Source organism: Motacilla alba, chromosome 3 (assembly GCF_015832195.1).
Source record: "Motacilla alba alba isolate MOTALB_02 chromosome 3, Motacilla_alba_V1.0_pri, whole genome shotgun sequence".
In the NCBI taxonomy this organism is placed as follows: Eukaryota; Metazoa; Chordata; class Aves; order Passeriformes; family Motacillidae; genus Motacilla; species Motacilla alba.
The window spans coordinates 51,863,943-51,890,804 of record NC_052018.1 but is presented as its reverse complement, the minus strand read 5'-3'; the positions used below and the strand labels follow the sequence as shown (position 1 = coordinate 51,890,804).

Below are 26,862 nucleotides of genomic sequence, written 5' to 3'. Positions count from 1 at the left end.
CAAGGAGGCAGTCAAACAAACAGACAAACAAACAAACAAACAAAAACCAAAATCAATCAAACAAAAAAATTGCTATCACATTTGTTTTGTAGAGATAGGAAAGAAAACTTGAATTTCCAAAACAGAACTGATACTGAGCGATGATGAAAAACTTTGATACTTTATCATAGGAACTTGTAAGAAAGTTCAATAGAGACACAAAGGCCAATAAGAGGATTAAAAGAAATGGAAAAAGAGAAGGCACAAAAAAACTTGCAGAGTTGAACCTTGAAATAATAATTTTTACAGATAGGTTAACTACAGCATGGGTCCATAGGCAGCAGAACTGTGTAGACTCCATTTTTGAGAACGGGAAGTGAGTGGAGTATTTGCACCACAGCAAAGTCCAGGAGAGCAGAGATGGCAGGGTATCTCATTATTGCCTACATTAAGGAGCGCAAGATCTAATACAGACGCCTAAGTTATTGAATGGTGAGAAGAGAACATCCATTAAATTTTACATCTACTAAATGAAGGTTTTCTATAGAGAAACAGGGCCAAGAGTAATACAGTGTAAATAAGTCCATATTCTATTTATTTGATTTTACTCTCAGGATCACTCTGGTGATACACACTCCTTTAAGGCAATAAAAAATAAAAAATCCTCATGTATTTCAATATGTTTCAGTCCTCATGATTTTTAATGCCAGAACTTGGCAGTTCTGTTTCCCAGATGACAGAAAGGGATAAATCTGAGAGTCTCATCATCTCTCTTACTAGTGGAATGAAGACTAGTTTTATGGGAAAGGCAACATTGTATTTAAAATTCCCAGTCATTGTCATGCATGAACATTCACAACACTTCCCTGACTTAACCACTGCTTTTTAGTTTCTAAAGACTCTCTGAGTTGTGGTTTGTGCAGGAATCCTCCTACTGTGAACATCTTTTAAAGTAGAATTGAGTGCAAATCACAGCATATAAGAATCAAAACTTTTTTACCTCATTCCATGGTCAGTGCCTGTTTTCAGGCCTTTTGTGACCATAAATAAAACTGGCCATTTTTAGAAACTGTTATCCTAGAACTCAAATATCAAATGGTAAAAAGTCAGTGTCAATGAAGTTGTCAAAGAGACTTCTCACACAGAAAGAGCAATGCATTTTAGAAACAGACACATCACAAAAAGCTGCTTATTCACACCGTGTCTACACCTATGTGAATTTAACAATGACATCTTTATGAGAGAAAAGCACTGTCAATCACCCTAAGACAGTCAGACAAATGCATTAATATTGGTAGTAATTAAATTTATTAAAAGGGTAAGTCTCTCAAGACAGAAATAGGATCTAATTTTGCTACAGAATTCAGAGCATCAATATGAAATTAAAAATTGGCTTAACAAGACAACTAAGAAGTGTAGGACCTTTGTACTATTTATGTCACTAAAAATATTTCAAATCTATGAATAGGCATTTCAACAAGACTAAAGACAGGAGAGTGCTTCTTGTTTCACAGAAAGTAGAAGTAGTACCTAGGTAAAACAAAACTCATAAATAAAGCCAGTGACAGGCTTGTTTCAACATTAAATTTCAAACAGGAATTTGCTCTTCAGGGAGATGCAAAATTAAATATGTAGAGTACTCAGCGCCATAGGCTACAAACAACTTTTTGGTTTTTACTCACAACACAAACATTATGAAGATTACTTTAGATCTAGACTAAAAAAGCCAAACTTATTAGCAGTGAGCTGATAAAATAAATTATGCCAATTTAAAATTCATAATTTTGTTTTGAAATTTATCACCTATTCAAACTATTTAGCAAAGGGCACATGCTTGTTTATGCATTACTTACATTATGTGATCCTTTAACAATATTTTTATCCAAGAAACAACATATATGCTCTTCCATAAGATGGCAATTTAATAAACTTTAAAACTTATGGAGGTATTTCTGCCTTTTTCCAGCTGGACAGTAAACCCACCAGCTATATGTTGAATTTTGTTAGCCATAAATGAATGGAAAAACATTAACTGGTTTCAGAGCACAATCAGCACAGAACCTTTAATGGGCCTAGGAGCTGGTAAAAAATAACATGAAACCCAAAATTATTTATGTCTCATTCACCTAAAATTGATACTGAAATCAATGAAAATGGCTGCAGAGCCTAATATAATAAATAAATAGAATCCTAACAAACAGGATGATTGAAAATAAGAAATTACAGCTAGTAACCAAACTGAGCAGCAGCACTAAGGTTTGCTTGAAGTATATAGGGTGAATATACCATTTAATTGTAGACCTAAACTGTTACTTTACTAGACTTGTATAGAAGAAAAATTTATATTGATATGCAAAATTCTGTCCTTTGAGGAATTTATAATTCAAATCTTACCTGCTGAGTTCGTAGCACATAAAATGCTGCTTCACTATGATCTAACCAATATGACGGTATGTAGCATTAACATCTATGCCTAAAATACATAGTAACCCATAAAACAAAATGCAAATAAATAGTGCCCTTGACAGCTAAATTATAGAGGTAGGGAGCATTGGAAATTTTGGAACATGCTTAATAGTGCATTTTACAGCTCTACTCATTGTTTATCCTGCCTTTCAGTGTCATTCAGAAAATGTATCTCTCTTGGTAATGTTCTCACAGCAACAGGCAAAACTTGAAAGAAGTACCATGCCCTGTTTCTTGTGGAGCTTTGGGAGTTGAAAATAATAATAAAAACATCAAAAATTTTAAAAGGTAAGAAGAGATTGGAAGAGAAAAACATCTCTGAAGTTCTGAAATGAAGATTTGTGACAAGATTTACAAATGATTTTTAAGTAGGTTCTTGTTCAGATGGGAAAAATAAAGGCCACATCTGGAATATAACTGAAGAAAAGCATCTCCATCTTCTCTCAGAATTGGAAATGGGAATTTGTAAATGAATAGGATAGTATAGCTTTGTGTGATTCTCAATGCACCTTTCTTGTAGCATAACCTCAGGGTGACAATGAAGTTCACAAAAAAGAATCAGCCAGATTTCCTAGAAAAAAAAAACCTCTTGAAAAAAACATGAGGGTGGACTCCAGGTCATCCTGTGCAGAGATATAAGACAACTATGACTAAAATCAGCTTCACTCAATTTACTAAGATTGCATAAATCCTAATCAGTTGGACAGAAGAACTTGGTTTCAGTACACTACTGGTAAGCAGGGCTGCTCATACTTCATTTAATTCAAAGCTAAAACTTCATTTTAGCTCCACGCAGTACAATGCCATTTTAAATATACATGTAGAGATTAGTAACTGAATCAAGGTGAAGAGATTAGAGGGAGACAGAGAAGTTCAGAAGGAAAGAAGAGCAGCAGCAGAGTTTTTGTTCTGTGATGGTATTCCACAACAAGCCCAGAGCCAGGAGCCAGTTACAAAGCAGAGGCAGCACAACAGAGGAATGTGAGATTTACACAGGTAGTTTGGACCAAAGTCAATGCTTCCTGTTTTTTCTAATGTATATTTTACTGTGCTCCAAGATGTTAATTAAAATATATTAATCCCTTGGAAGAAGCACAACAAAGGGTGCCAGTAGCCATTGCAACAGCCACAGAGTCTGACAAAAGAGTTATCACAAAGCCAGGTTCAGGCATCAGCAACTTTTCCTTTGCTGAAAGAATGTACCACCTTTGTCTGGGACAGCTTTCTTCAGAGTAGCTGGTATGAAGCTATGAGAAGTTTTGGGCTGGTGCTGAAAACAGTATTTTTGATATAAAGATGATTTTGTTGTTGCTGAGCAGAGCTTGCAGCCTGTCTAGGCCTTTTCTGTCTCTCACCCCAGCCCACCAGCAGGGAGGCTGGGAGCGCACAAGAAGTTGGGACGGGACACAGCCAGGACAGCCAACCCCTGGACAAGTGACCCTGGCAACATTCCATGCCGTATGGGAATTCATGTTCAGTATATAAAATGGAGGAAGAGAGGAAGAGGGGGATGTTTGGAGTGATGGCGTTTGTCTTCCCAAATAATTTTGAGGCATGATGGATCCTTGCTTCCTTGGGAATGGCTGAGCTCCTCCCTGTCCATGGGAAGCAGCAAATGAATTTGTTTGCTTTGCTTGCATGTGCAGATTTTGTTTAATCTCTTAAACTGTCTTCATCACAACCCATGGGTTTTCTCACTTTTACCCTTTTGATTCTCTTCCCCATCTCAGCAGAGGGGAGTGGCTATATGGGGCATAGATGACAGCTAGAACATAGAGATACTGTCCAAAGAATGGGTTTTGATTTTTTTTTAAATTTAATTTTATTTTTTTTCCCTCACAGAAGTATTCCACACTGTTAGGTAGCTGTGATTCCAGTCTTTATTCCTACATATTATAGACAGTTTGCAGCATCCCTATGTTTGCTGGATGCACTGGGTAAAACACAGGCTTGTAACTTGAGAAAAATGGATTCACATGATTATCTGTCACAGACTTTCATCTGATAATGAAAAAATGTCTCAGACCTTTAATGTTTCAGCTCCCATGTTCTAAAGCAGTGTAGGGGAATACTTCCCTTTTCCAGTAGCGTGACACAAGGGCAGAGACATTAAAAGCTCTCAGGTGGACAGATATCTCCATGAATGCATGCTATAAACACATAAAAGATAAAAAGATAGAGCTATAACCTTTTAGACAAGCCAATATCAGCATAATTGATATAGAGCAATCAGAAAAAAAATGCTAAATAAACAATGTGAAAATTCACAGTAACAAATAGAGGTGTAAGTCTGGGAAATATGAAGAAAACTATGCTAGATAAAGAGAAATACTCAGCACTGAACTACGGAGGTCATCTCAGAGCAATGGAAACGTTACTTTATCCTTGCTTGATTTTTAATTTTGTCTAACAGGCCAGGGCTATTGGGTGCTTAAGAGAATTTTCATGCTTTCCACATGCTTTCCACAGTTTAGGTAGAGGTAGCAAACCCCATGGATTTCATCTCTAATCTCTTCCTTTACATATCTGTTTAAAGACTTAATCAGCTAAGTCATTCATTCTCCATGCTCTTTATAGTATTTCAACTAAGTGCCAATTAGACATTATTTTAACAGAAAGGGTTGCTAGTTCTTCTAAAGAGAAAAAAAAAACCAATAAACAAATGAAGCACAGACCCCACTGTAGGAAATAAAACCACTCATTATTACAGTGACAAAACAGAGGATCTACTCTAAAGAAATAAAACTAAATGCAGAGGAACTTCATGTTCTCAACATTCTATGGTAAGGTCTCTGGTTTAAATGCAAATAAAATACAATATTCATTATACGTTGTTTTCAGTTCTACATGGAACTTTACTCCTCAGTGACAGCTCCCTGGAAAACCATCTTCCTTTTCTGTGGGATGGGAGAGGGAGAGCCATTTTGAATGGCTACTTTTTAAATGTGAATACAATTCATTGTAAGGGAATAAAAGCTCTAGGAAAGGATGAATGTAGCTGAATTCTACACCTTTCAAACCTGTCAGGAGAGTAATAATTTTGGATTTAAATTAAAAGTATCAGTCACTGAACAGGTTCTGGATAAAATTTTCTGGTAACCAAAGCTGCACTTAATTATATGATGCAAATGATAATCTTTCATCTTCTAATAATCAACATTTTAATCACATTAAAAAACAGTATTAGCTAAGTGTATTTAAAAGGACTTTTTATAATTGAAAACTTAAAAAACACTCTGAAAATTAGTGAAAAATCCATCTCAGTCTGAAAGAAAACAAAAGTCCATGCACAACTGTTCAAGTAAATTCTGTACTGGAGTCTTGTCCAGAGTGTCTTTAATCCTACTTTCTGAAAATATATCCAATTAATTTTCAAGAATCAGTGGCTCTAAGAATCAAATAAATTTCATGTTCAAGTAAGGGAGAAGAGTATATTGTGTTTTTAAAATGGTTGCTTTTTAAAAAGCATCTTGGAGTCTGGCAATTTCTCTTTTGCTCTTTAGATCTGTTTTCTGACAGCAGGGAACTTCTGAGAAAGTAATGTCCTACACGAAACTTAGAGGAATTGGAGACTAAGGAGCTCTTTATATGGGATCACTTCCTTTTTATGTCTTGACTAGTTCTCTGATCAGCAGGGGGTTTGTGGTTTTTTCTTGGTGATTTTTTTTCCCCATTGTGCTTTCCTAGGGCTTTCAGATTAACTGAGTACTCTTTAATCTTCAAAGAATATTTTACACTTTTTAAAGAAGAGCCATCCTTTAAATAATTTTCTTTAGATTAATTATTTGTATCCTCAATGTCTCACAACTAAATAAGTCCCAGTGAAGAGAGCAGATGAAAGTAGTCAAACTTCACCCAGACAATTATAGGGAAAAAAACCCCGACAAAACTCTATCCCAAATAATAAGAAAAGCTTAAAATCAAGAGCCAAAAAATGACAGAAAATGCAGAGAAATTTACTGTAGGTTATCTTCTTTCATCAGCTTCCATACAGTCAAGACAGATGCACTCTGTATAATATTATATTGGAAGTGATTCTTGAACATATTTATTCAAGGCTTAGCTGAATCTCCAGGTCTTAAGAATTTGAAATCCATTGAGATTTCTTGCAAGTTATCAAAATATATCTAAAAGGAGAGGTCAAAAGCCCAGGGTCATCAAATCTTAGACCAACTTTCTGGACTGATTATCAGGTAAAAAAACAAGATTTTTTTTTTTTTAAAACATATATTTAATACTCTACCAATAAGCTAGTGGATAAGCATACAAAAAGAATTACTTTTTAAACACTGTAATAGTTAAGCTTTTTTTGATCAAGTTCTGTATGTGCCAGCCATTAGGCTCAAAATTTGGATTAGTGCTGTGAAACTGACCAGCCAGCTATTCACAAACTTCTACTCCCTTCACATTCTCATTCCTACCCTAAAGCAGGCTAGATTCAGTTACAAAAGTAAACTGCTGAGCCTTTCCTTTTAAATATAAATTAAAGTACATTTGAATCCACAGCATACTAAAATCTAGTCTTTTAACACAACAGCAGCAAAAGCACTCTATTAAACAGCATACCTCCCTGTGAATCAAAATCCCTTTCAGCATATGTTGTTCGAAGTCCAAAGGGCAATCTTCTACTTACATCCCTACTGATTTTTCACAGCATCTCCGAGGCGTGAGCGAAACTCTCCAATAAAATAACAGTCAGCCAAGTTTACAGAGGTCATTTGTATGGAGGTAGCATCAGTAGTGAAAGTACAGACTATAAAAAGAATCCCAAACTCTTCCTTGGCATCCAAATTATCACTAATCTTTTATGAGAATTTTTAAGAGAAAAAAGTTGCAATAACGTGCTCTTGCTCCCGGTATTTCTGAACATGGAAATATTTTAGAAAACACTGACAAGACTTCAAGAAGGACTACTGAAAATGTGACCAGAATAAAGGATATTTTTTAAGAAAAAGAGCTTTGACAAACATTTTTATTGAACAAACATATTAATGAGCAAGCATTCCTCAACCAAAATATTAAGTAGAAATTCTGGAATGAAAAGAATGCTAACACATTGAATACTTAGCATGGAAAATGCCAAGGAGAATTTATGCTACTATTCATGGCATGGAAAGCATTTCAAGAAAATGCCCCTGTGCAGAAACTAGTACACCATAAAATACCAGTGCTTCATTAGCATCAATTTATCTGACATAACAAAAATTAAGTCATGAATGAAGCAAAGCTAATTCAGGGTTGAGCTGGATTCACCAGGGCTGTAAGAGTCTTAATTCATGTTATGGAGTTTTACCAGTGTCCCAAGCATGTTTCTGCAAGGTTTACTAGTGCTCTTTTAAGTTTTCTAGTTTTAGTTTGTATTTTTTCTTTGTCCTCATCCTCTTGGTCACACATTTTGCACTTCAAAGCTTTTATTTACTTCAATGCAATCCTATGCTGCATTGTAGTGTCATGGTTTGATGCTGGCCCAATGCCAGTGCCCCCATGAAAACCCATCTTCCCCGGTGTCTGCTGTGAGATGCGATCAGAGACAGAGCAAAGCAGGCCTCCACTTGTGAACAAGACAGAAAAAAACTTTATTATCATAGAACTACAATAAAATTAACACACAGAGCAGAATGGAAACCTTCCAAACATTTCTCCTCCCCCCCACTCAATTCTCACAGAATAACACAAAACCTTAGTTCTTTATCCAGTCCATCACTCTTCAAATAATCAACTCAGTCCATCTCCACCCTTCCGACAATCACTTCTCATTTCATCGAGGAGAGAAGAGCCCTCCTTGTGCTACCACAGGTAAATCCCCGTCACTCAGCAACTACACGTCGTGACTTCTTCCTTCCATGTTCAGTGCTCTCACCACTGCACATGGACCAGAGCTGCTTTTAGGGTTTCCCCTTTCAAGGATGCCTTGCCCAGTTCCAGAAGAGAACGACAGTCTCTCACCTTTTTGGGACACCAGTCCCCCCCAATATTTCACCCCCTGGGGCCGAGGGGTCTCACCATCACCTGTCGTCTCCGCTCACATCACTCCTTTGGCGCAGCCTCCCCCTAAAATGCAGTCTCTGTATTACAGGAAAGGTTATACAAGAAAAAGTCCAGCCAAAAGCCACTCCATCATCTCCTCCACCTAGGATTTTCTCAACTTCTCCCAGTCCTTCTTCACTTGCACAACTCTGCATCACACTTGCACATTCCTTCTTATCCGTTTCTCTCCTCCCTCAGCTCCCGGAGGATCAGCATTTGCAAGGTTTTCCATCATCTCACAGAAGGGTTAAAATCACAGTCTCTGCTTATCTCGAATTCCCACACTAGCTCATCGGGCACTCTTCCCCTCGTCGCCCCCCCCCTTCTCTTCCTGGGCCAGGCCAGTGCTTATCAAGTTCAAGATAGCACTGGCACCTCTCTCTTTCCCTCTCTCTCTCGAGGAGGGGGGGCTGCCCGCCACCTCTCTGAGTTCTTCCACCCTTCCATCATCTCCCGTCTCTGCCCAAGGCTCCGGCCCACCTCCCTCGGCCGCATGGTTTTCCCCTCCCCTGCCCAGCCCGAAGCTGGGCAGGGGAGGTCTGAACTCTCCTCCGACCGGAACCAAAAGAGCGATCCCCTGGGAGCTATCGCTTTTAACCCCTGTGTTCTCAGAGGCGGATCCATATCCTCAATGGTCAAACCAGGTGCCAATATCCACATCTGGGCACCTATTGGTTTGACCATTACCACCTCCCAAAAACTCATTTCCTCTCAAACCACGACATGTAGTTTTAGCGACTTTATATCTCCATTTACTTCATCAGACACAATCTTTCACAGAAATGTTTATTATAGTTAACTAAATCTACAAACTAGCTATACAAGTGTGCTGTTTCTCCCTTTCTTTTTCTCCTCTTTAATTCGGCAGTTTATAGGGATCCTAAAGCAATATTCTACTGAAAGTGCTCAAAGAAAACATGTAAATGTGGTGCTTAGGGAGACGGTTCAGTGGTGGGTTTGGCCATGTTAGGTTAATGGTTGGACTCAATAAAGGTAATTACCAATCTTAATTATTCTATCATTCATTGGTTTTTCATGAAGATGAGGATTAGCAAAAAAAGTTTGTTTCTTGATATTTTCTGAGGCACAGTGACCACTAATATTTTAGTCACTGTTAGTTGATTACTAGGTATAATTCTGTTTTTAAAAACTCATCTGGTTTTATTTCAGCTGAAGAAAAACTATGTTTATACCTAATTTTTAATCAACAGCCCCAAGAATAAAATGAGTAAGCACTGAGGAACTGTTTTGATAAAATTTTACCTGACCATTTGTTCTATTTAGATGTAGGTAGAGCTTTCCATAATGGCCACTTTGGGGGTTGCTATAACCACCTCGATCTTGCATAGTTTGTATTTTTTGAATATTTTTGATTTTTCTGGTTAAAAATGTCATGCTAGTGCGCTTATGATACAGCCACTTGAAACTAATGGATGACGACCTTCACTTTTCCTTCCCAAGTGTAAGAACATCTTAATACACATGCAGTTCTCAAATAAAAAGCTGTTCTGTCCTCCCTGTTTAAGGCCCATGTGAAGTTTAATTCCTGGAATTCTATGAAATCTGGGGAAATTACTATTCTGTCATCATTATCTTTCATTGCTTATCCCTGAGAGACCTCTCTTGTTTGTTTGGTTTTAACTTTTTCATTGGGTAGGTGTATATTTGGATTACTCCTGACATTTTAGTAATTACTTAAGTTTTCACTGACACAGATTTTCTTACTAACATGGAAATATAACTGTGATCACACACTTCCTGGTCGATCTGGCTTGTAAGTACTAAAATATAAATCACCTTGAATCACACTATTTTCTACCTGAGTGAAACAAATAAATCCTGAAAAATTTTATACAGAGAACAGCATGGATAATGAAAAATGTTTCATACAAGTACCATTTCCAGTTTTAAGTGGATTTACTTCAGTCTTGTTCAGCTTGCCTTCTAGCTCACAGTCAGCAAAGATTTTAGTAAATAGAGTGACAGAATATCATAAAATGTAATAATTTTGTTGTGGGAATTAGTGATAGTTGCAGGAAACTGTTTTTTCAAGCTAATTTATGCCAGAAATACAAGTCTAAGGGGCTGATCTTCTCTGAAATATAGTAGATATAATAGCTAACTGTTTTGTTACTCACATTAAAAAGAAAATTATCAGAAATCTACGTGAGTAATAGAGATAATTTATTCATTAACTAAATAAATTGAAAAACAGAAATGAATATATAGGTATGAACACACGAGGGGCAGAGACAAGACAGGGGTGTTTAATGCATTCATTCCCTCTGTCTTCATCATGGAGGATGGGCCAAGAGGGTCTCAGTGCCCTGAGCTGGAGGACCACGCCTGTAAGAATGATCAGCACCCAAATGTTCCTGAATTTTTGTGGGATCTGCTGCTCCAGCTGGATTCCTACAAATTTATGGGGCCTGATGAGATTAATCCAGATTCCTCAAAGAGCTAGTTGATGACACTGCAAAGCCTCTCTGCAGGATTTTTGAGTGGGAATCCAGAGAGGTTGACTTCCAGTTGACTGGAAGCTAGCTAACATAGTCCCAGTTTTCAAAATGGCAAGGAGGATCCTAGAAACTACATGTCTGTCAGAAGTCTGTCAGTCTCACTTCAGTGTCTGTTTAAATCATGGAAAATATTATTCTGTGAGATATTGAAAAATGCTTGGAGGACAACACAGTCATCAGTCTCAGCCAGCATGGCGTCATGAAGGGAAAATCCTGCTCATCAAACCTGTTTTCCTTCTACAACAGAGTAAACCACCTCCTTGATCTAGAAATACAGGAAATGTATTCTTATTCTTTTTTTACAAAAAAAGAGTATTTTTTTTTGACTTCAGTAAAGCTTTTGATACTGTCTCCCACAGCAACCTTTTCGACTAAGTGTCCAGTTCACAGCTAGATAACTGTGTCATGTGATGGGTGAGCAACACCCTCATGAGCCGGGCACAATGGATTATAGTGAATGGGGTGACATCAGGCTGGTGTCCTGTCACTAGTGGAGTTCCACAGGGCTCCGTCCTCAGCTCTGTGCTCTTCAATATCTTCATTTATGACTTGGACGAAGGACTTGGATGAAGTCTAAGTAAGTTTGGCAAGGACATCACATTGGGAGGAGCCGTCAACTCCCTCAAGGGCAGAGAGGTCCTGCAGAGAGACTTTGACATTTAGAGAGATGGGCAATCACCAGCCATATGAAATTTAACAAGGGCAAGTGCCAGATTCTGCACTTGGAATGGGACACAGACTGGGGAATGAGAGGGTGGAGAGCAGCCCCATGGAAAGGGACCTGGGGGTCCTGGTCAGTGGCAAGTTGAACATGAGTCAGCAGTGCCCTGGCAGCCAGGAGGGCCAAGCCTGTACTGGGGGGGCATCAGGGACAGCATGGGCAGCCACGCAAGGGAGAGGATTGTCCTGCTCTGCTCTGCACTGGGGTGGCTTCACCTTGAACCCTGTGTGCAGTTTTGGGCACCACAATATAAAAGAGACATTGAGTTATTAAAGAGCATCCAAAGGAGTGATAGAAGGATGGGGAAGGTCTGGAGCCCCTATAAAGAGGGGCTGAGATTACTTGTTTTGTTTAGCCCAGAAAAGATGAATCTGAGGGGAGACCTCATTTTGGTTTTCAGCATCCTCACAAGGGGAAGTGGAGGGATAGACACTGATCTCTTCTTTCCGGTGACCTGTGAGAGGACTTAGTGAAATGGCATAAAGCTGAGAAAGGAGAAGTTCAGGCTGGATATCAGAAAAAGGCTTTTCACCCATGGGGTGGTTGAGCACTGGAGCAGGTTCCCCAGGGAAGCGGTCACAGCACCAGCCTGTCTGAGTTCAGGAAGCATTTGGTCAATGCTCTCAGGCACATGGTGTGAGCTTTAGGGTGTCTTGTGCAGGGCCAGAAATTGAACTCAACGATCCTGATGAGTTCGTTCCAACTCAGCTTATTTTATGGTTCTATGATTCTAAGAACAACAGAAAAAAATTTCTCATTCATTATTATCCATGATAAACTACTGAATCAAGGAAGAAACTGAAGAATATTATTATGCGTGCTTGAACAAACTTGAACAAACAAATCATCTTTCCAATGGCACAGCTTGAAACAGAAGCAGAATCTTGATTCACAGCCTCTTGTGACAGCCACCAGACAGAGCTACTACTAAAATGTTCAAGGTCATTTGCTTAATTGTACTTATAATATTATTGGGCATTAGCTCAAAATGATTATGCAGAAAATTATTGCTTATGTTCCCAAATTATCATTTGCTCTGAAAAGTTGTGTAGAGCAGAGAAGTAATGTCTGTGTGCCTCCTTCTAAAAATAAATGTCTACATTTCAGTTGCAACACAGTAAGTACAATTAAGCTGAAGCACTGAATGATTTGTCTCACAGTGGAAAAGTACTTCCTAAGAAAACCTTTAACAGAGAGCAGATTCAGGTAGGAGTCTGACTTCACAGACTTCAAAATTTTGTGTCTTGCAGGCTGACAAGAATGCACAATGACCATTCTATTTAATTTCATCATCATTTTTGTTAAATGGTTTTGCACATAATTTTTTTTCCCCTAACTGTTATAAAGAAAGCAGAAGTAAAATAAGAGGAAAAACTTGTTTACTGTGCAGATGAATGGGCAGTAGAACAAGTTGCTCAGAGAGGTTTCAAATTCTCCCTTACTGAAGATATTCAAAAATCTTGATGCATCCTGTGCCATTAGCTCTAGGATGACCCTGCTCGAGCAGGGAAGTTGGACCAGATGATCCATTATGGTCTCTTCTAACCTTACCCATTATGGGATTCTGTGAAAATATATTTTTTAACAATTTCTGTGCTGAGCTGGAGTATGCACACTTTCTTATTATACATAAAACCATTATCTGGAAGATAAATCGAATTATGTCAATAAGGCGTATTAATGCCAGAACTCACTTATTAAAAATGTTAAGCATGAGAATCCTTTTATTTTAAATAACTGTTTTATCTGAAAATTGGTTCTCTTAACAAGATTTAGCAAAACAGTCTTCTGAAATGTTTTCTCATGAAAAATCCTGGCCAAACTATTCACCATATGGAGACTGTCTTACTGTCTTTAAAATTCAAAAAGGTAGCTCAGAGGCTTTACAATTTCCCATGGCATGATTACAGTTGTTGGATAGTATCCTGGTATGTACATATGGGAGATGAACTGCTGCATATTTTCATGTGCTGCTTTAAACATTTTTTTTAAGAAAGGAAGATAATAAATTTCAATTTAAAACAGAAATATCCCAAACCTGAATTGGTAGAGTCAGGGCTACTTGTCATATAAGACATTAAGTAGATCCCACTAGGTGTGTTGAGCAATTGACCATGTCTAGTCTTTAAAAAGACATAGATTAACTCAGCTGTACTCTCTGCAGCCTAATGGTTTGGCAGACTGATAATGCTGCAAGAAGCACAGACATAAGGTAATTGCCTCTTTCTCTTTGTTTTTTTTTTTTTCACATGTATATCAGCAATTACATGTTAAGTAATGCACTACTAATAACACATCCTTTTTTCACAGACTTAATGTGACCAGGTACACTTGGAAAGGACCTTCAAAAATCCTTAAGTCCCCTGCCATTGGCATGGATATTTTTCTCTAGATTCGATTTTTCAAAGTCCTATCCAACAAACGGTCTTGAACACTTTAAGGATGGGACATACACAAATTCTCTGGCTGATCTGTTTCAGTGTCTTGCCATCCTCACTGGAAACATTTTCTTCCTTATGTCCAATCTAACTGCCTTCTTTCAGTTTAGACCTATTGTTCCTTTTTCTGTCACTACAGGCCCTGGTGAAAAGACCTTCTCTGTCTTTCTTATAAATTCCCTTTATATATTGAAAGGGTATGATAAGGTATGTGCAGAGCTTTCCTTTCTCCAGGCTGAACAATTCCAACTCTCTCAGCCTGTGTCCTGAGGAGACATATTCTACCCCATTTACTGTTTTCATGGTCCTCCTCTGGACCTGCTCTAACAGGTCCATGTCTTTATTTTACTGTGGGCCACAGAGATCCTCTGTTGATCCAACTAAATAAAAGATGAAATTTTTATCACTGTCTTCTTATTCAAACAGTCTGTGATAACTGGCACATTCAGGTGTCTTTTATAAACTCCAAACAAGACAGTTTGATCTTAGATTGCTTCTTTCCAAATCAATGAGATGATGCAGAGTGGCAAACTCACAAAGCCAGATGGGCTCCACAGTTGGGGTGTGCTCTAAGAAAGATGTGTGTGAAAATTAGTTAGAACAGTGTTGTACCAACCATATCATTCAGAAACTCATGTGAACACACTCAATTTATAAAGCTGGTGTTCTTCCCCATTCACAATGCACTTATCATAGTAGCAGGCCATTTAAATAGAAATTTTTGTTTTGCTCAGTTATCCAATTTATGCTCTTGCTTTGTTTTATGCCACAGAATAGTCTTGGGATGGAACATTTAGCCTTTTTTCTTTAATGGATGCTTGAATTTTGCATTTTCATTTTCAAGTCTCTTGTACTGGTCAAAGTACCAGAAATGAAAGGAAACTCCAGTTCAAATGGCTCCCAGTGCTATAACTTGAAGGAAAAATAAATATTTAGGGCTTTCAACATACTTTTCAATGTTGATAGTAAATATTTTGGAATATATTAAATTGTGCGCATGCATAAAGGCATCTCACATGTGGATACAAATTTTCTGCATACAGGACATCACAGAGACAGAAACACAGACATAAATGTTAATGTATTTCTCCCGGCATCACAGTAATGCAATATGGATGGTAGCACAGGGGTAAAAGCAAAATCTTTCTATATTCTGAGTGACTGCTGATATACCAGGGATCAATTAAAAGAGAGACTTTGCAGGAGAGGGTACAGATTCAGTGGAGTTAACAGAGACAAGGGGTAAAGGCTTTAAACTGAAAGAGTAAACTGAGAGTAGGTTTAGATTGGATATTAGGAAATCTTCCTCACTGTGAGGCTGGTGGGACACTAGAATATGTTGTCCGGAGGAGTTGTAGATGCACCATTCCCAGAAGGGCTCAAGAGCTGGTTGGAGTGGAGTTTAAAGTGCTCTGGCCTACTGAAAGGTGCTCCTGCCAGTCTGGAATCAGGTGATCTTTAAGCTTGCTTCCAATGCAAACCATTCTATCATTTTAAGATCCCCTTGTTTTCATCTGACCTGAAAATATGGTTGTGTATGGGCAAATTTTTCATCTCCTGTCTCTCAAATGTATACAAGCTTTACATGAATTAATAGTCAATTTTGACAGTAATATTGTTATGAAAATCTAACAAAAGGTATTCTGAATGATGGCTTTCAGAGTTGCTGTTATTCTTTCTTTGTAGAAGTACAAATGGCAAAAACCCCACAAACTCAGAGTATGAAAAGAGGATTTAATTAATGCTGCATTGCCCCAGACAGTACAGACATACTAAGTCCGTGTATAAGGGGTAGCTGAATAAAGAAAGAAATGGATTAAAAATATTAATTAAGGTTCAAATCCTTATTTTCATACTGGAGCCCCCAGTCCATTATTTCTTACCATAACATCATACCTCACTTTCAGGTTGGATTATAAATTCTAGGAGGCATGTACATAACAGATAAGCACTCTAGCAACAGAAGTTAATAACAATAATGAGTACCTATAATGAATCATGCCTCTGTTGGGGAGGTCCAATGTATCTAGGAAAGTTAGGGCTAACATTTGGACTAGCTCTAAATTACCCTAATACTGAAGACATTGTAATTCCTTAAGCTGACTTTACTTGAAAGTTCATATTGTCTTGCACTTAATGACCATATTGACTTTTAAATTTCAGAGACTGTTACCAGTTGATTATTGCAGATGTCCCAAAAGCACAGTAAGTAAATGTCAAAATGTTACAGAGGAAAATTAAACCAAGACAAGATTTCTATTTGCTTTAAGAATGATGCAGTTTGGAGTGTTTTTCTGTTTGTTTTCTGTTCACATGCACATCAAAGTAAGTAAATGAAATTAAATACTCACTCCTGTTATGTAACGAGGTCTGTACTGGATGGTTCCAAATAAGCCAAGTATGACTATAATGATGTGTATAAAATTTGCGAGGATGGGTGCCCACTGATAACCAAGGAAGTCAAATATCTGCCTCTCCAGCACAGAAACCTATGATTAAAAAGCAAAAGCATAAATAGATTAGAACAAACCAGAAAACATATATAAAGATATTTCCCCTTCCCATATCCAAGACAATTGCTCTGAGTTAAAAAAATACTTGTCAGCAGTAAAATGAATTTGAAATGCTTCAACTTCTAGTTTCAATGAAAGCTGCACTTCTCACTGGTTACTGAGTTATATTCTACTAAGATACAAAACTCTTCACCTAGAATGTTATGTTTGCAGCAGGAGAAACACAAATCACTCTTACATACTACAGCAAATGTTTTAGGGTATCAGTGCTTTTATCAGTGTTTTTATTACAATGTTTTAGGGTATCAGTGCTGAAAACATGATAGGTTTATGACATCTTCTCAGCTACACTGCTTCCATTTACTACACCATCCTTTAGCCTGGTCCTGTCTCTTCCATGATTTAACTGCATTTTGATTTTTATCTCTTCTCTCTACCCCAGCTATTCTGTCAGTGGGCTTTTACCTGAAACCAAATACATACAACTTTTTGACTCGGTTCTACTGATAATGACTCTAGTTTACTTTCTTCCATTCTCAGAAACATCAGCTTCCCCAAGACTCTAGATAAATAATATTAAAAATCAATCGAGGAACAATCCCAGGCTGATGTTTACTGTTTATAAGCAATACCATTCCAAACAGACAGATCAGATATTAGAAAAAAATGCCTTCCTAACAGTACCAGTAGAAATAATTTCACAATTCTAATACCTGGTGTCCCTTAACTGGTGTTCTAACATCATGTAAAAATACAGTACTGTATCCCCACCCATAGGTAGAATGACATGTTTTGACAATAGTAATATTTGTGTTAATATTAGATGGCAATGTAATGGTGAAATAAATTTAGACAGAAAGATTAGGGAGTTTCTTTGACAGCATTCCAACAATTTCACTAACTAGAATGGTGAATTGATGAACTTCATGAAAATGTGAATAATGAAAATAAAATTTAAAAAATAAAATCATTATTATTAATGATTAAAATAACAGCAATGTAGACACCACACACACACAAAAAAAGAGAAAGAGAAAAAGAGAAAGAGAAGAAAGAGAAGAGAAAGAGAAAGAGAAAGAGAAAGAGAAAGAGAAAGAGAAAGAGAAAGAGAAAGAGAAAGAGAAAGAGAAAGAAAGAGAAAGAGAAAGAAAGGAAGAGAAATTTAAAAAAGAGCAGGTGGTCATTTCTTGATTAGGTTTCATTAAATAACAGGTGACTATTTACTGAGTTTATGCTATGCTGTGTATGATCTGAATTAGGTTTATGTGCCAACCACTCTGCTCATTTAAAAAAATAACACCTTTTGAGATCAAGTACTAAATGAGTAATTAACTACTGCTTTTGTATGGTACAGCTATAGGAGAATTTTTCAATTTTCATGCCACAGTCCACTATCACATGAATATTTTCTTTTTGAAATTAAATAAGAAAACTTTCATTAAAAGACAGCCTACATTCACATCAGCATTGCAAATGTAAAAAGGCTGTTAATTATATGCTATGTACTGACACCTCTTGAACTTTGAGATGGAGACTGCCAAAATAATCCCGGGAAAGTTTGCCAGCCATGTAATTTCATATTTGAGTGTTCAGGTTTCATGTCAAACATCAAATTTCTCTTTCCAACAAAGACTCCTTTCACACCATGCATCTTTCTTATAACCAGTCTTAGTATTTAGACCATTTTATTTTACATATTTATTGAAACTATGTTCCTACATTATCCAAAATCTTTCTGAACTATTTGTGCTATCCCACAATTCTCCCTAGCAAAGGAAAGTCACAGAAGAGTTTCCAGATTCCCAAGACATGTCTAATGGTGACAACGGGTTGAAGAAATAAAGAAGAAATAAAAAAGATCAAGCTGTATTAGGAACTACATGAAAACTCAGATTGTCTATGCTTCTAAGTTTATCATTAAGAAATATTTCTTTGACTACACAGTAATTTATATTAAAAAAAGGCTAGCATGTGGCATGAAGCAGTATTACATAGGTCAGTGTGAAGACTATTAGGTGTATCAGCAAAAGACCTGTTATACCTAAGTGCTGTTAAACAGGTAACAAAGGGTAAATGTTCCCTCTGAGCACAGAGCTCTTATTTTCATCAGATAAACACAGAGTAAATGAGAAGAGCAAAGCAGTAGCGAAAAGAGTATAGACTGTACACTAGACTGCTTCTAGTTTAGTAACAGTAGAGATTCAGCAAGCAAAAAACAATACATGGGAAGATGCAAATGATTCAAACAGCAGGAGATCATCCAGTTAAGTATGCCTATTATCGAGGAAAATTGCAGCATGCTAGTTAATTGCATAAAAAGTAGAAAACCTCATATTAGTGACACAACTTCTAGTCAAAGATGAAACTGTGCTACCATGCATCAACATGTTTTGTTTTGCTTGTCTTGATGAAAGATGCAGCTCCACCAAAACTTCCTTATGGGACTGCACTGGATAAATGGCTATTCTGTTAGAATCTTTCCTTTTCATACACCAATGTACTCGTTTTTTTTCCCATTACTAGCAGTACCAAGCAACCATTCAGATTTTGTGGTCACGTTGAACTTGGGGTGAGTAAATACCAGACAGCAGGGCGCACAAGGCAGGGGGGAAACACAGAAGAAAAAGCAAGTGTGCACCACTTCTGTCCATGTATATCTACCTCTCATTTGCCACAGGCAGAGTTGCTACTACATTTTCTCATGTCACTTCAAGGAATCAGCTGTGTGCAGGAGCATCTGGGTATGTGAAATGGCAGCACTTTGTTCAGGTATGCACTGATGAAACGCTGTAGAAATGCAACTCTTCCTTAGAAGATCACACTAACCTGGCAAGGTGCATTGTGGATTTATGAAATGGAAATTGCAGGACAGAACTAGATCTTTATTCTCACTTCCTGAAGACATGAAGGTGAAGAGAAACTAAAACTTATCCACAAACAAACATAAATATAATATAGACTTTCTACATTAGTTACTTTTTAAAAAATCTCACTGTGTTTCTAAAAGGAGAAAAGTGGAAAGTAGGACAAAGTAGTAACAAAGACTATTAAAAATAGTATTATGTAGCTTCCTCCTCTTCCATAGATGTCAGAATCATAAGGGATTTCCTTACACAGCAAGAGAAAATACAGATCTGATTTCGAAGCATTTTATCCCTTTACTTCAAAATTTTTGGTTAAACAACTGCACTTCTTCAAACCTGCTAGCTTCAAATATGTAATGATGTTTCAAGGATATTACAGAGAGAAAGGAAAGACCTAACAAAGAAGTATTAATCTTTAAAATCAAGGAATTTTCTTTCTTCCTCCTCAGGGGTTGGTATTGGCACTTTGAATATTTTTGTTAATGAGGGCAGTGAGGTTTTGCACACCTTAAGTGAGTTTGCTGATGACACCAAGCTGTGAAGAGCAGTTGATACACTGGGCGGAAGGGTGCCATCCAGAGAGACCTTGGATGGCTTCAGAGGTCCATTTGTGTGAGCCTCATAAAGTTCAACAAGGCCAAGTGCAATGTCCTCCACCTGAATTTGGGCAATTCCAAGCCCAAATACAGGCTGTGCAGAGAATAGCTTGAGAGCAGCCCTGGGTAGACAGGTTTGTGGACAAGAAGCAAAACACAAGCTGGCAAAGTGCACTTGCAGCCCGGAAAGCCAATGCATCAAAAACCAGTATGGCCTGCAGGATGAGGGAAGGGATTCTGTACTTCTACTCTGCTCTGGTGAGACTCCAGCTGGAGTGCTGCATCCACTGCAGCTCTGGAGTCCTCAATACAAGAAAGTCGTTGACTGGTTGGAACAAGTCCACTGAGGCCACCAAGTTGGTCACAGGGCTGGAACACCTCTCCTACTGAGACAGGCTGAGAGAGTTGGGACTCTTCAGTCTAGAGAAGAGAAGGCTTCAGGGAAGCCTTAGAGCAGCCTCCCAGTAGCAAAGAGGGGCTTACAAGAAACTTGGAGAGGGATTTTTATAACAAGGGCGTGTAATGACATCACAAGGGGAAATGGCTTTAAGCTGAAAGAGGGTAGATTCAGATTAGATATTAAAAACTCTAAGAAACTCTTTCTTGTGAGTGTGGCAAGGTATTGAAACAGGTTGCCCAGAGCATTTGTGGACTCCTCAGTCTCTGGAGGTGTTCAAGACCAGGCTGGATGGGGTTTTCAGAAACATGGTCTAGTGCAAGGTGTCCCTGCCCATGATAGGGGTGTTGGAACTAGATAATCTTTAAGGTCCTTTCCAACCTAAATCACCCTGTGATTCTGTGATTCTGGGAAAGAGTTTAAATTGAGAAAAGCAAAAAGGAAAAAGGGATGCTTTGGATGAAAAAGTATGATACGGTCAGAAAATAAAAATATGTTGTAATTCAATTCCACTCTAACAATGCAATGAACTCAGAATTAAGGGTTATGGACAGTCAAGTTCTAATGTTAGAAAATAATCACTCACCACATTGTCTTCTTAGGCAGATTATTTGATGTATTCACTGATAAAATTACAGAAGACTTTATTTAAAGAGAACTATTTTACTAACACATTATTTTTTCCAGACTCCAGCAAACTGTTGTAAAAATAAATAGAAAATAAAATGAACCCATATAGTGTCAAATTGGTATAGCTCAAAAACTATTTCCAGATTCTTGTCAGAGACTGGTTGTTGTTAATAGATTAACAGTGTTACTGACCTTGAGGGATCTATGAATTAAATTTCCAGAGGAAAATGAAAAACATTTGGAGATGATTCTTAAAGTATATGATTGGACTAGAATTTCAGACAGGAACCACAAAGAAGAAACCAGTCAAAAGATGATTTATAACACAAACTCCAAAATGGAAAATGACTAAGTGCCTTTGCTCAGAAAGCTCCTTGAGAAGAAACTCAACAACGACTACTTTACAATGATACAGAATCTAAACTTTGCACTGATATAAATTAAAGTTCACACAGGCAGAGACACACAAGAGGATATGTACAGCCCCTGCCAGCCAAGGTCCTTGGACAGCAAACACAGCACACAGGCACTCAGCATGCCAGGGCTGGGGCAGGGTCACACAACAGGCTGAATGGTGGGAACAGGCTCTCAGCAAACTCCAAAGGAAGAAGAATATTAGCTTAAATTACAGTGCAAGAAAATTAAACAACCATGGTTAAATCATTGACTGGCTCACACTAAGAATGAGCTAAAGAAATTAAGCTCTGATCACTAACTCATTAAGTCCCCTCAGCAAAACTGTGTTGTATCAGATGCCCACACCATCTAATGATTCCTTTCTGTTTTTATGTTAGCTTTTAAGTTTTTTAAAGACTTTTAGTTCTTGCTCTATGCATAGAAAATTAAAAAGAGTCAAATAAAATGCAAGTATTTTTGGGCCTTTAGCTTATGAATGATTTCTAATGCTAAAGCCTGCCTGCATGAGTACAATATCCCCAGCTACCATTCCTCCAGCACTTGCATCATTTTGAGGCAGAATGCATTTATTTGTGCCATTCCTTAGACAGGTTCATTTAATTTTTCATCAAAATTTCAGATAGTATCCTGAGATAGAGGGCCCAGTTACTCAGAAAATTCTCCACAGTCACCCAGCAGAAAAACAGATTAATATTTTGAAAGTCAAATCTATATGAAATGCACATACACATCTGCAAGTGTGCATGCACATTTGAGCCAAGTCCTTTACTGTAAGACAGCAGGGTAGATAAAAACTTTTTTTTTTTTTTTTTGTGAGAAGAAAGTCAAAAAGGCAACACTGAAATTAAATGTTGTGAAGAGCTGCAGACACAATGGTCTTCTTGGCGCATCTAATATAAACTATCAAGACCATAGCAAGAACAGGTAATTCAAGTTAAAATCAAGAAGGAATTAGTTTCCACTTGTCCATTCATTCCTCAGAGGAATCACATATATAATACTAAACCACCATCCTTAATCCATTTGATGTTGCTGAGAAAAGGAATAGGCCTTCACCACTCTTGATAAGAAGCTAATCATAGTTTTTAAAAATCCTGTGTAGGACCACATTCCTGCATCATACTGTGTATAAGTGGATTTCTGCTGTGACCTACTAAGGACAACAAACCTCTCCTCAGGTACAGAGTGCATTCTTAGTCTCAGCTGCTGCCTTCACTAACTGAGCACGGCAATAATAAAAAAATGGCAAGTACAAGTTTCCTACAGTGGGTTTGCTGTTATGTAGTAGTGAGAAGCATATCTACACAGCATAGTAGAGATAATTGTGCCTCAAATAGCTATAGTTTTTACAAGACCAAATTCACTTTTACTAATATTTAAAATAACAACAAAAATCCAGAATTTGAGAGGCATATTAGATTTCAATACTCTTGAAACCAGTAGAGCATTTCAGTTAATTTATTTGTTTCTAAGTTTTGTATACAATTGCACACTCGATCCCAAAGACTTGCTTAGATGCGTTAGAGCCTTAAGTTCATGACACAATTTAGGTCACAAATATTAAAATCCAGGTACAGCAAATATTGTGTGTGTGTGCATATATGTATGCTTTAAGACAACAGTTTCTTGTTTCTGGCTGGCCACCACTAGCAAGACTTAGAGATGTGTCAGAACACATTATTTTGTATGTCTGAAAGAAAACTTAAAAAATCCATCTCATGGAAACTCTTCCACCCATGAGACTATCAATAAGTTAGTAGTTCAGCTACAGGATGAACTTAGCAACAGGTGCTAAAAGTTTTAATCCCTGTAGCATATTTTATTTCCTGTTCATGAACACTTGCAATAAGAATTTGCGAGTTATTTAATATAACATATTTGCATGCCATATTAATTATTTAATATAACACATTTGCACCAAACACAGGGAGAGGTGCATAAAAGTGGTTTGCTCTCAAACTGATAAATTGGGTCAAGTTATGAGGTTCTCTTTTACCTTTAAACCAAGATAATGTTGCAGCACAAAGTACTAAGCTGCCAAATCCCAGCAAGGGGGTGTAACAAGAAGGCTAGCTGTGACTCTGGCCAAAGGAGGGATCGTGACAGATGAGTTAGTGACCACCAGTGGGAATTAGTTTAAACGCTGTCAACATAGGAGTTTCCTTCCATCTCTTTGGCTAGCTCTCATTTCTCCCTCTATCTCTCTCTCTTAATCTTTCTTTCTCTCTTCCCTGCTCACATCCTTCTAGCAATAACATTGAAGCACTGGCACCAACACTTTGCTTTAAGGTGGCAAAATTCAATTTTACTGACACTGCTGAGATAGTTTGAACCAATTCTAAATGTAAAAATGCTTTTGAATTAAGATTTAATATTAATTTATAATTGAATAATCTGAATTGGCCTGCGGTAAAGCCTGAAGGCAAAATCAAGTGTGCAGAGATCATTCAGAAAGATTAGCCTGATCAAATACTTTCATATTGTTTCTGTCCTTATGGAGATATTTATCAATAAAATAGGTCTTGGTTTCATTAAAAAAATACAACTAGTTTCTACACACTGGTTCATATTATGCTATATTACATTTGTAAACTCAAGAATGATGTGATAACGCTGTAATGGAATTTACAGAAGGAAGTATCTCAGGTATGTTCAGGCAGTGAACCTATCTTCTGTGTATGATTCTCAGTCCAGAACAAATTCTGGCTTAATACCTAAAAAAAGAATCACCCTATAACAACAGCAAAAAATTAGTCTCTAGTTCTCAGCAGGAAAGGCGCACCTGTAAGAAACCTCATTAGCCAAATTATTTTGAGTGGAGTTGGCAGGGATCACTCATTATCTCAACAGGTCTGAGTTTCATCATAATAATAAGAACCAGGCATTTAGTTTTAGAGTGAAAATCAAGTGAAAATAACCAATATAGAGTCACTAGTTCTTGTGTCCTGGTGGTTTTATTTGTATGCAGGCATATAAGTGTCCACAAAGCAAGAGAGAGAATGTCATGGTGAGAGAATGACATGGTGAGAGAATGTCAAGTAGTCCATGTCATAACTGTAAGGCACAGAGGTCTCCTTTGTAATCTCTCATTCCACAACTAAACCTGGATAAGCAGAATGCTGACTTAACTGTCCTTACAGAAATCTCTCTCTTAAGATGATTCTACTGGAGTAATCATTATTACTACACAGAATATTTGAAGCGCCTGCTACATTGTCATTCCTTGGCATCACCTGAAAACTGATATTTAAATTATGCAGATAACTTTATGGAAGAAAGAAAATAGGCATCGGCTATAGACAGAAAAGTTTCTACCTGCTGAACTTTGCCTATTACCTGAGTATAAAGCCATCCATCCTCAGAGAGCTTCACGTACTGTGGAAGGAATGAAGGCAGTTTCCCTACAACATGGCTGCCTTAGAGTCAGACTTGTCATCTGGTCTCTACAAACAGTCCAAGGGAGAAGCACAAGGTCTCAGACCTCATCTTCCAGATGTCCAGTGCTCCCAATTTCCAAGTCCAGAAAATTTTAATTCAATGGCAGCTGGGGAACACTGATTATTGTCTACAACCCAGTTCTACAAGCATACATTTCTATTCAAAGCATCAAGGTTTTTAGTTTTGTTTTTTGTTTTGTTTTGTTGTGTTTGTTTTTTGTTAAGAAAGAAAATGTGGTATTCTCATAGGCTAGCTCAATGCTTAATTCAACTCAAAAATTTTTGATTGGAACTGGCTAATTTGCATCATATTTCAATATTTAATCATTTTTATTCAATCTTTTTTGGAACATGATTATAAGCAGAGAAAAGGCAGCACGTGAAGCACTCTGTGCTGTCATTGTCATTATAGAAAAACTCTAGGTCATTCCAGCTCCCATGGACAGCTAGAGTGACTCAGTCAGACACTGCTCCCATTGAATATTTCAACGAAAATGCAAAGAGGTGGATTTGTCCTGATTTTATGAAACAATATGTTTTAACGAGTGGGACCCTAAGCTTTCTGTTTTGAAAAAATACAAAACCTATCACCTCCCCTGGAAACACAGCCTCTGTAATATAAGTAAGCAGTACAGATTATAGTCTCATTCTCTAGCCTTTCCCAACATTAACACTTCTATAAAATTAAGAAGCAGTCAGAGCAGTCCTTTTCCCTAGCCCCTATTACAAATGCAATGAATATAAAGCTAGTCTGTAATGAGTAATGTACTAATTAGATGTAGCAATTTTTAGCAGCCAATTCATGTATGGATATAAATATCTCCTTCTCTTAATGCATTCTTTCTGAAATACTGTCTATTTGCATCCAAGCTTTATTAACTTAAAAACTAACAAATACAGAAAAAAGGAGAACTACAATAAAGTACCAACTTGGTGAGATGCAAAGCTCCCGTCCTAGTCTGTTATACAGAAAAGCTCTGACAAAAGAATAAACACACAAGATGAATGCTTGATATATTATATAGAGCTAATAGGTGTTAGTAGCGTTGAGACTGGTGTAAAAAAGATACACTTCCATGCAAGTAGATCGTCCAGAAAAAAATGTATTTGGAATAAAATTAAAATTTGCAAAAGAAATGGAGGTCAAAACCAGTCAAAGCGGTCAAAAACAGTCAAAGCAGTCAAAAGCATTTATCTGAGAATAATTTACATCAACTAATTTGAGACTAAAGTCAGATTTTTACTGGATGTTTATACTGTGTATTGAAGGCTAGTGTTGTGTCCTGGATTAAACTAGTTTGCTTACCCAAACTATAGACTGAAGCACAGTAGCACATTCTCAGAAGACATTTTAATGATGAAAATATTGTTAAATAACTAAAAGAAGCCTTTTTAAACTTTCCTTCTGTGCTTCATATGGTAAATCCTGAGAAAAACTGTTATACTTCTCCGTATTGAAAGAAGAATAGCATCCATTTGCTGACACCAGTTGGTACCTTAACATTGTGAGGAAGGCTAGAAAGGCTGCCTAACAAACCTGCATGGCTGACATGATAGTGTTTGTGGCAGGTTTTTTCTTCACAAGGAGAGCCAATCACATACAGTAAACCAAAAATTGGCTCCTTGTCAGATTTTATCCTCCACCCTTCTGCATTTGCCTTCAAATCTTTCTTTTCCCCACCTCCCAATTTGCTTTCTTTAATTCAGTGCCCACAGCAGTTCCTCTTGGAAGCAGCAAAAGCTGTAATCTAGCACTGCTGCAAGCTCTCCCCCAGCAGAGGCTATCCCTGCCAATAGCTGTCATCATTCAAGTGGCACTTGCTGGCAAGATAGCACAGAGTTGCAGCAATTTCTTTCC

The 26,862-nt window shown here is 37.5% G+C and overlaps 1 protein-coding gene across 3 annotated transcripts in view; it reads right to left on the bottom strand.

The window, feature by feature from the left end:
- The window catches only part of NKAIN2 (sodium/potassium transporting ATPase interacting 2), a 515,822-nt gene that overhangs the window by 265,125 nt on the left and 223,835 nt on the right, over positions 1-26,862 (bottom strand). For 2 of the 3 annotated variants that reach the window (XM_038130925.1, XM_038130926.1), the window contains one exon: positions 16,502-16,639. In XM_038130925.1, the coding sequence (XP_037986853.1) occupies positions 16,502-16,639 (138 nt within the window). Of the gene's footprint in view, positions 1-14,686; positions 14,720-16,501; positions 16,640-26,862 lie in introns of all 3 variants that reach the window. The other variant, XM_038130924.1, reaches the window with a different exon arrangement.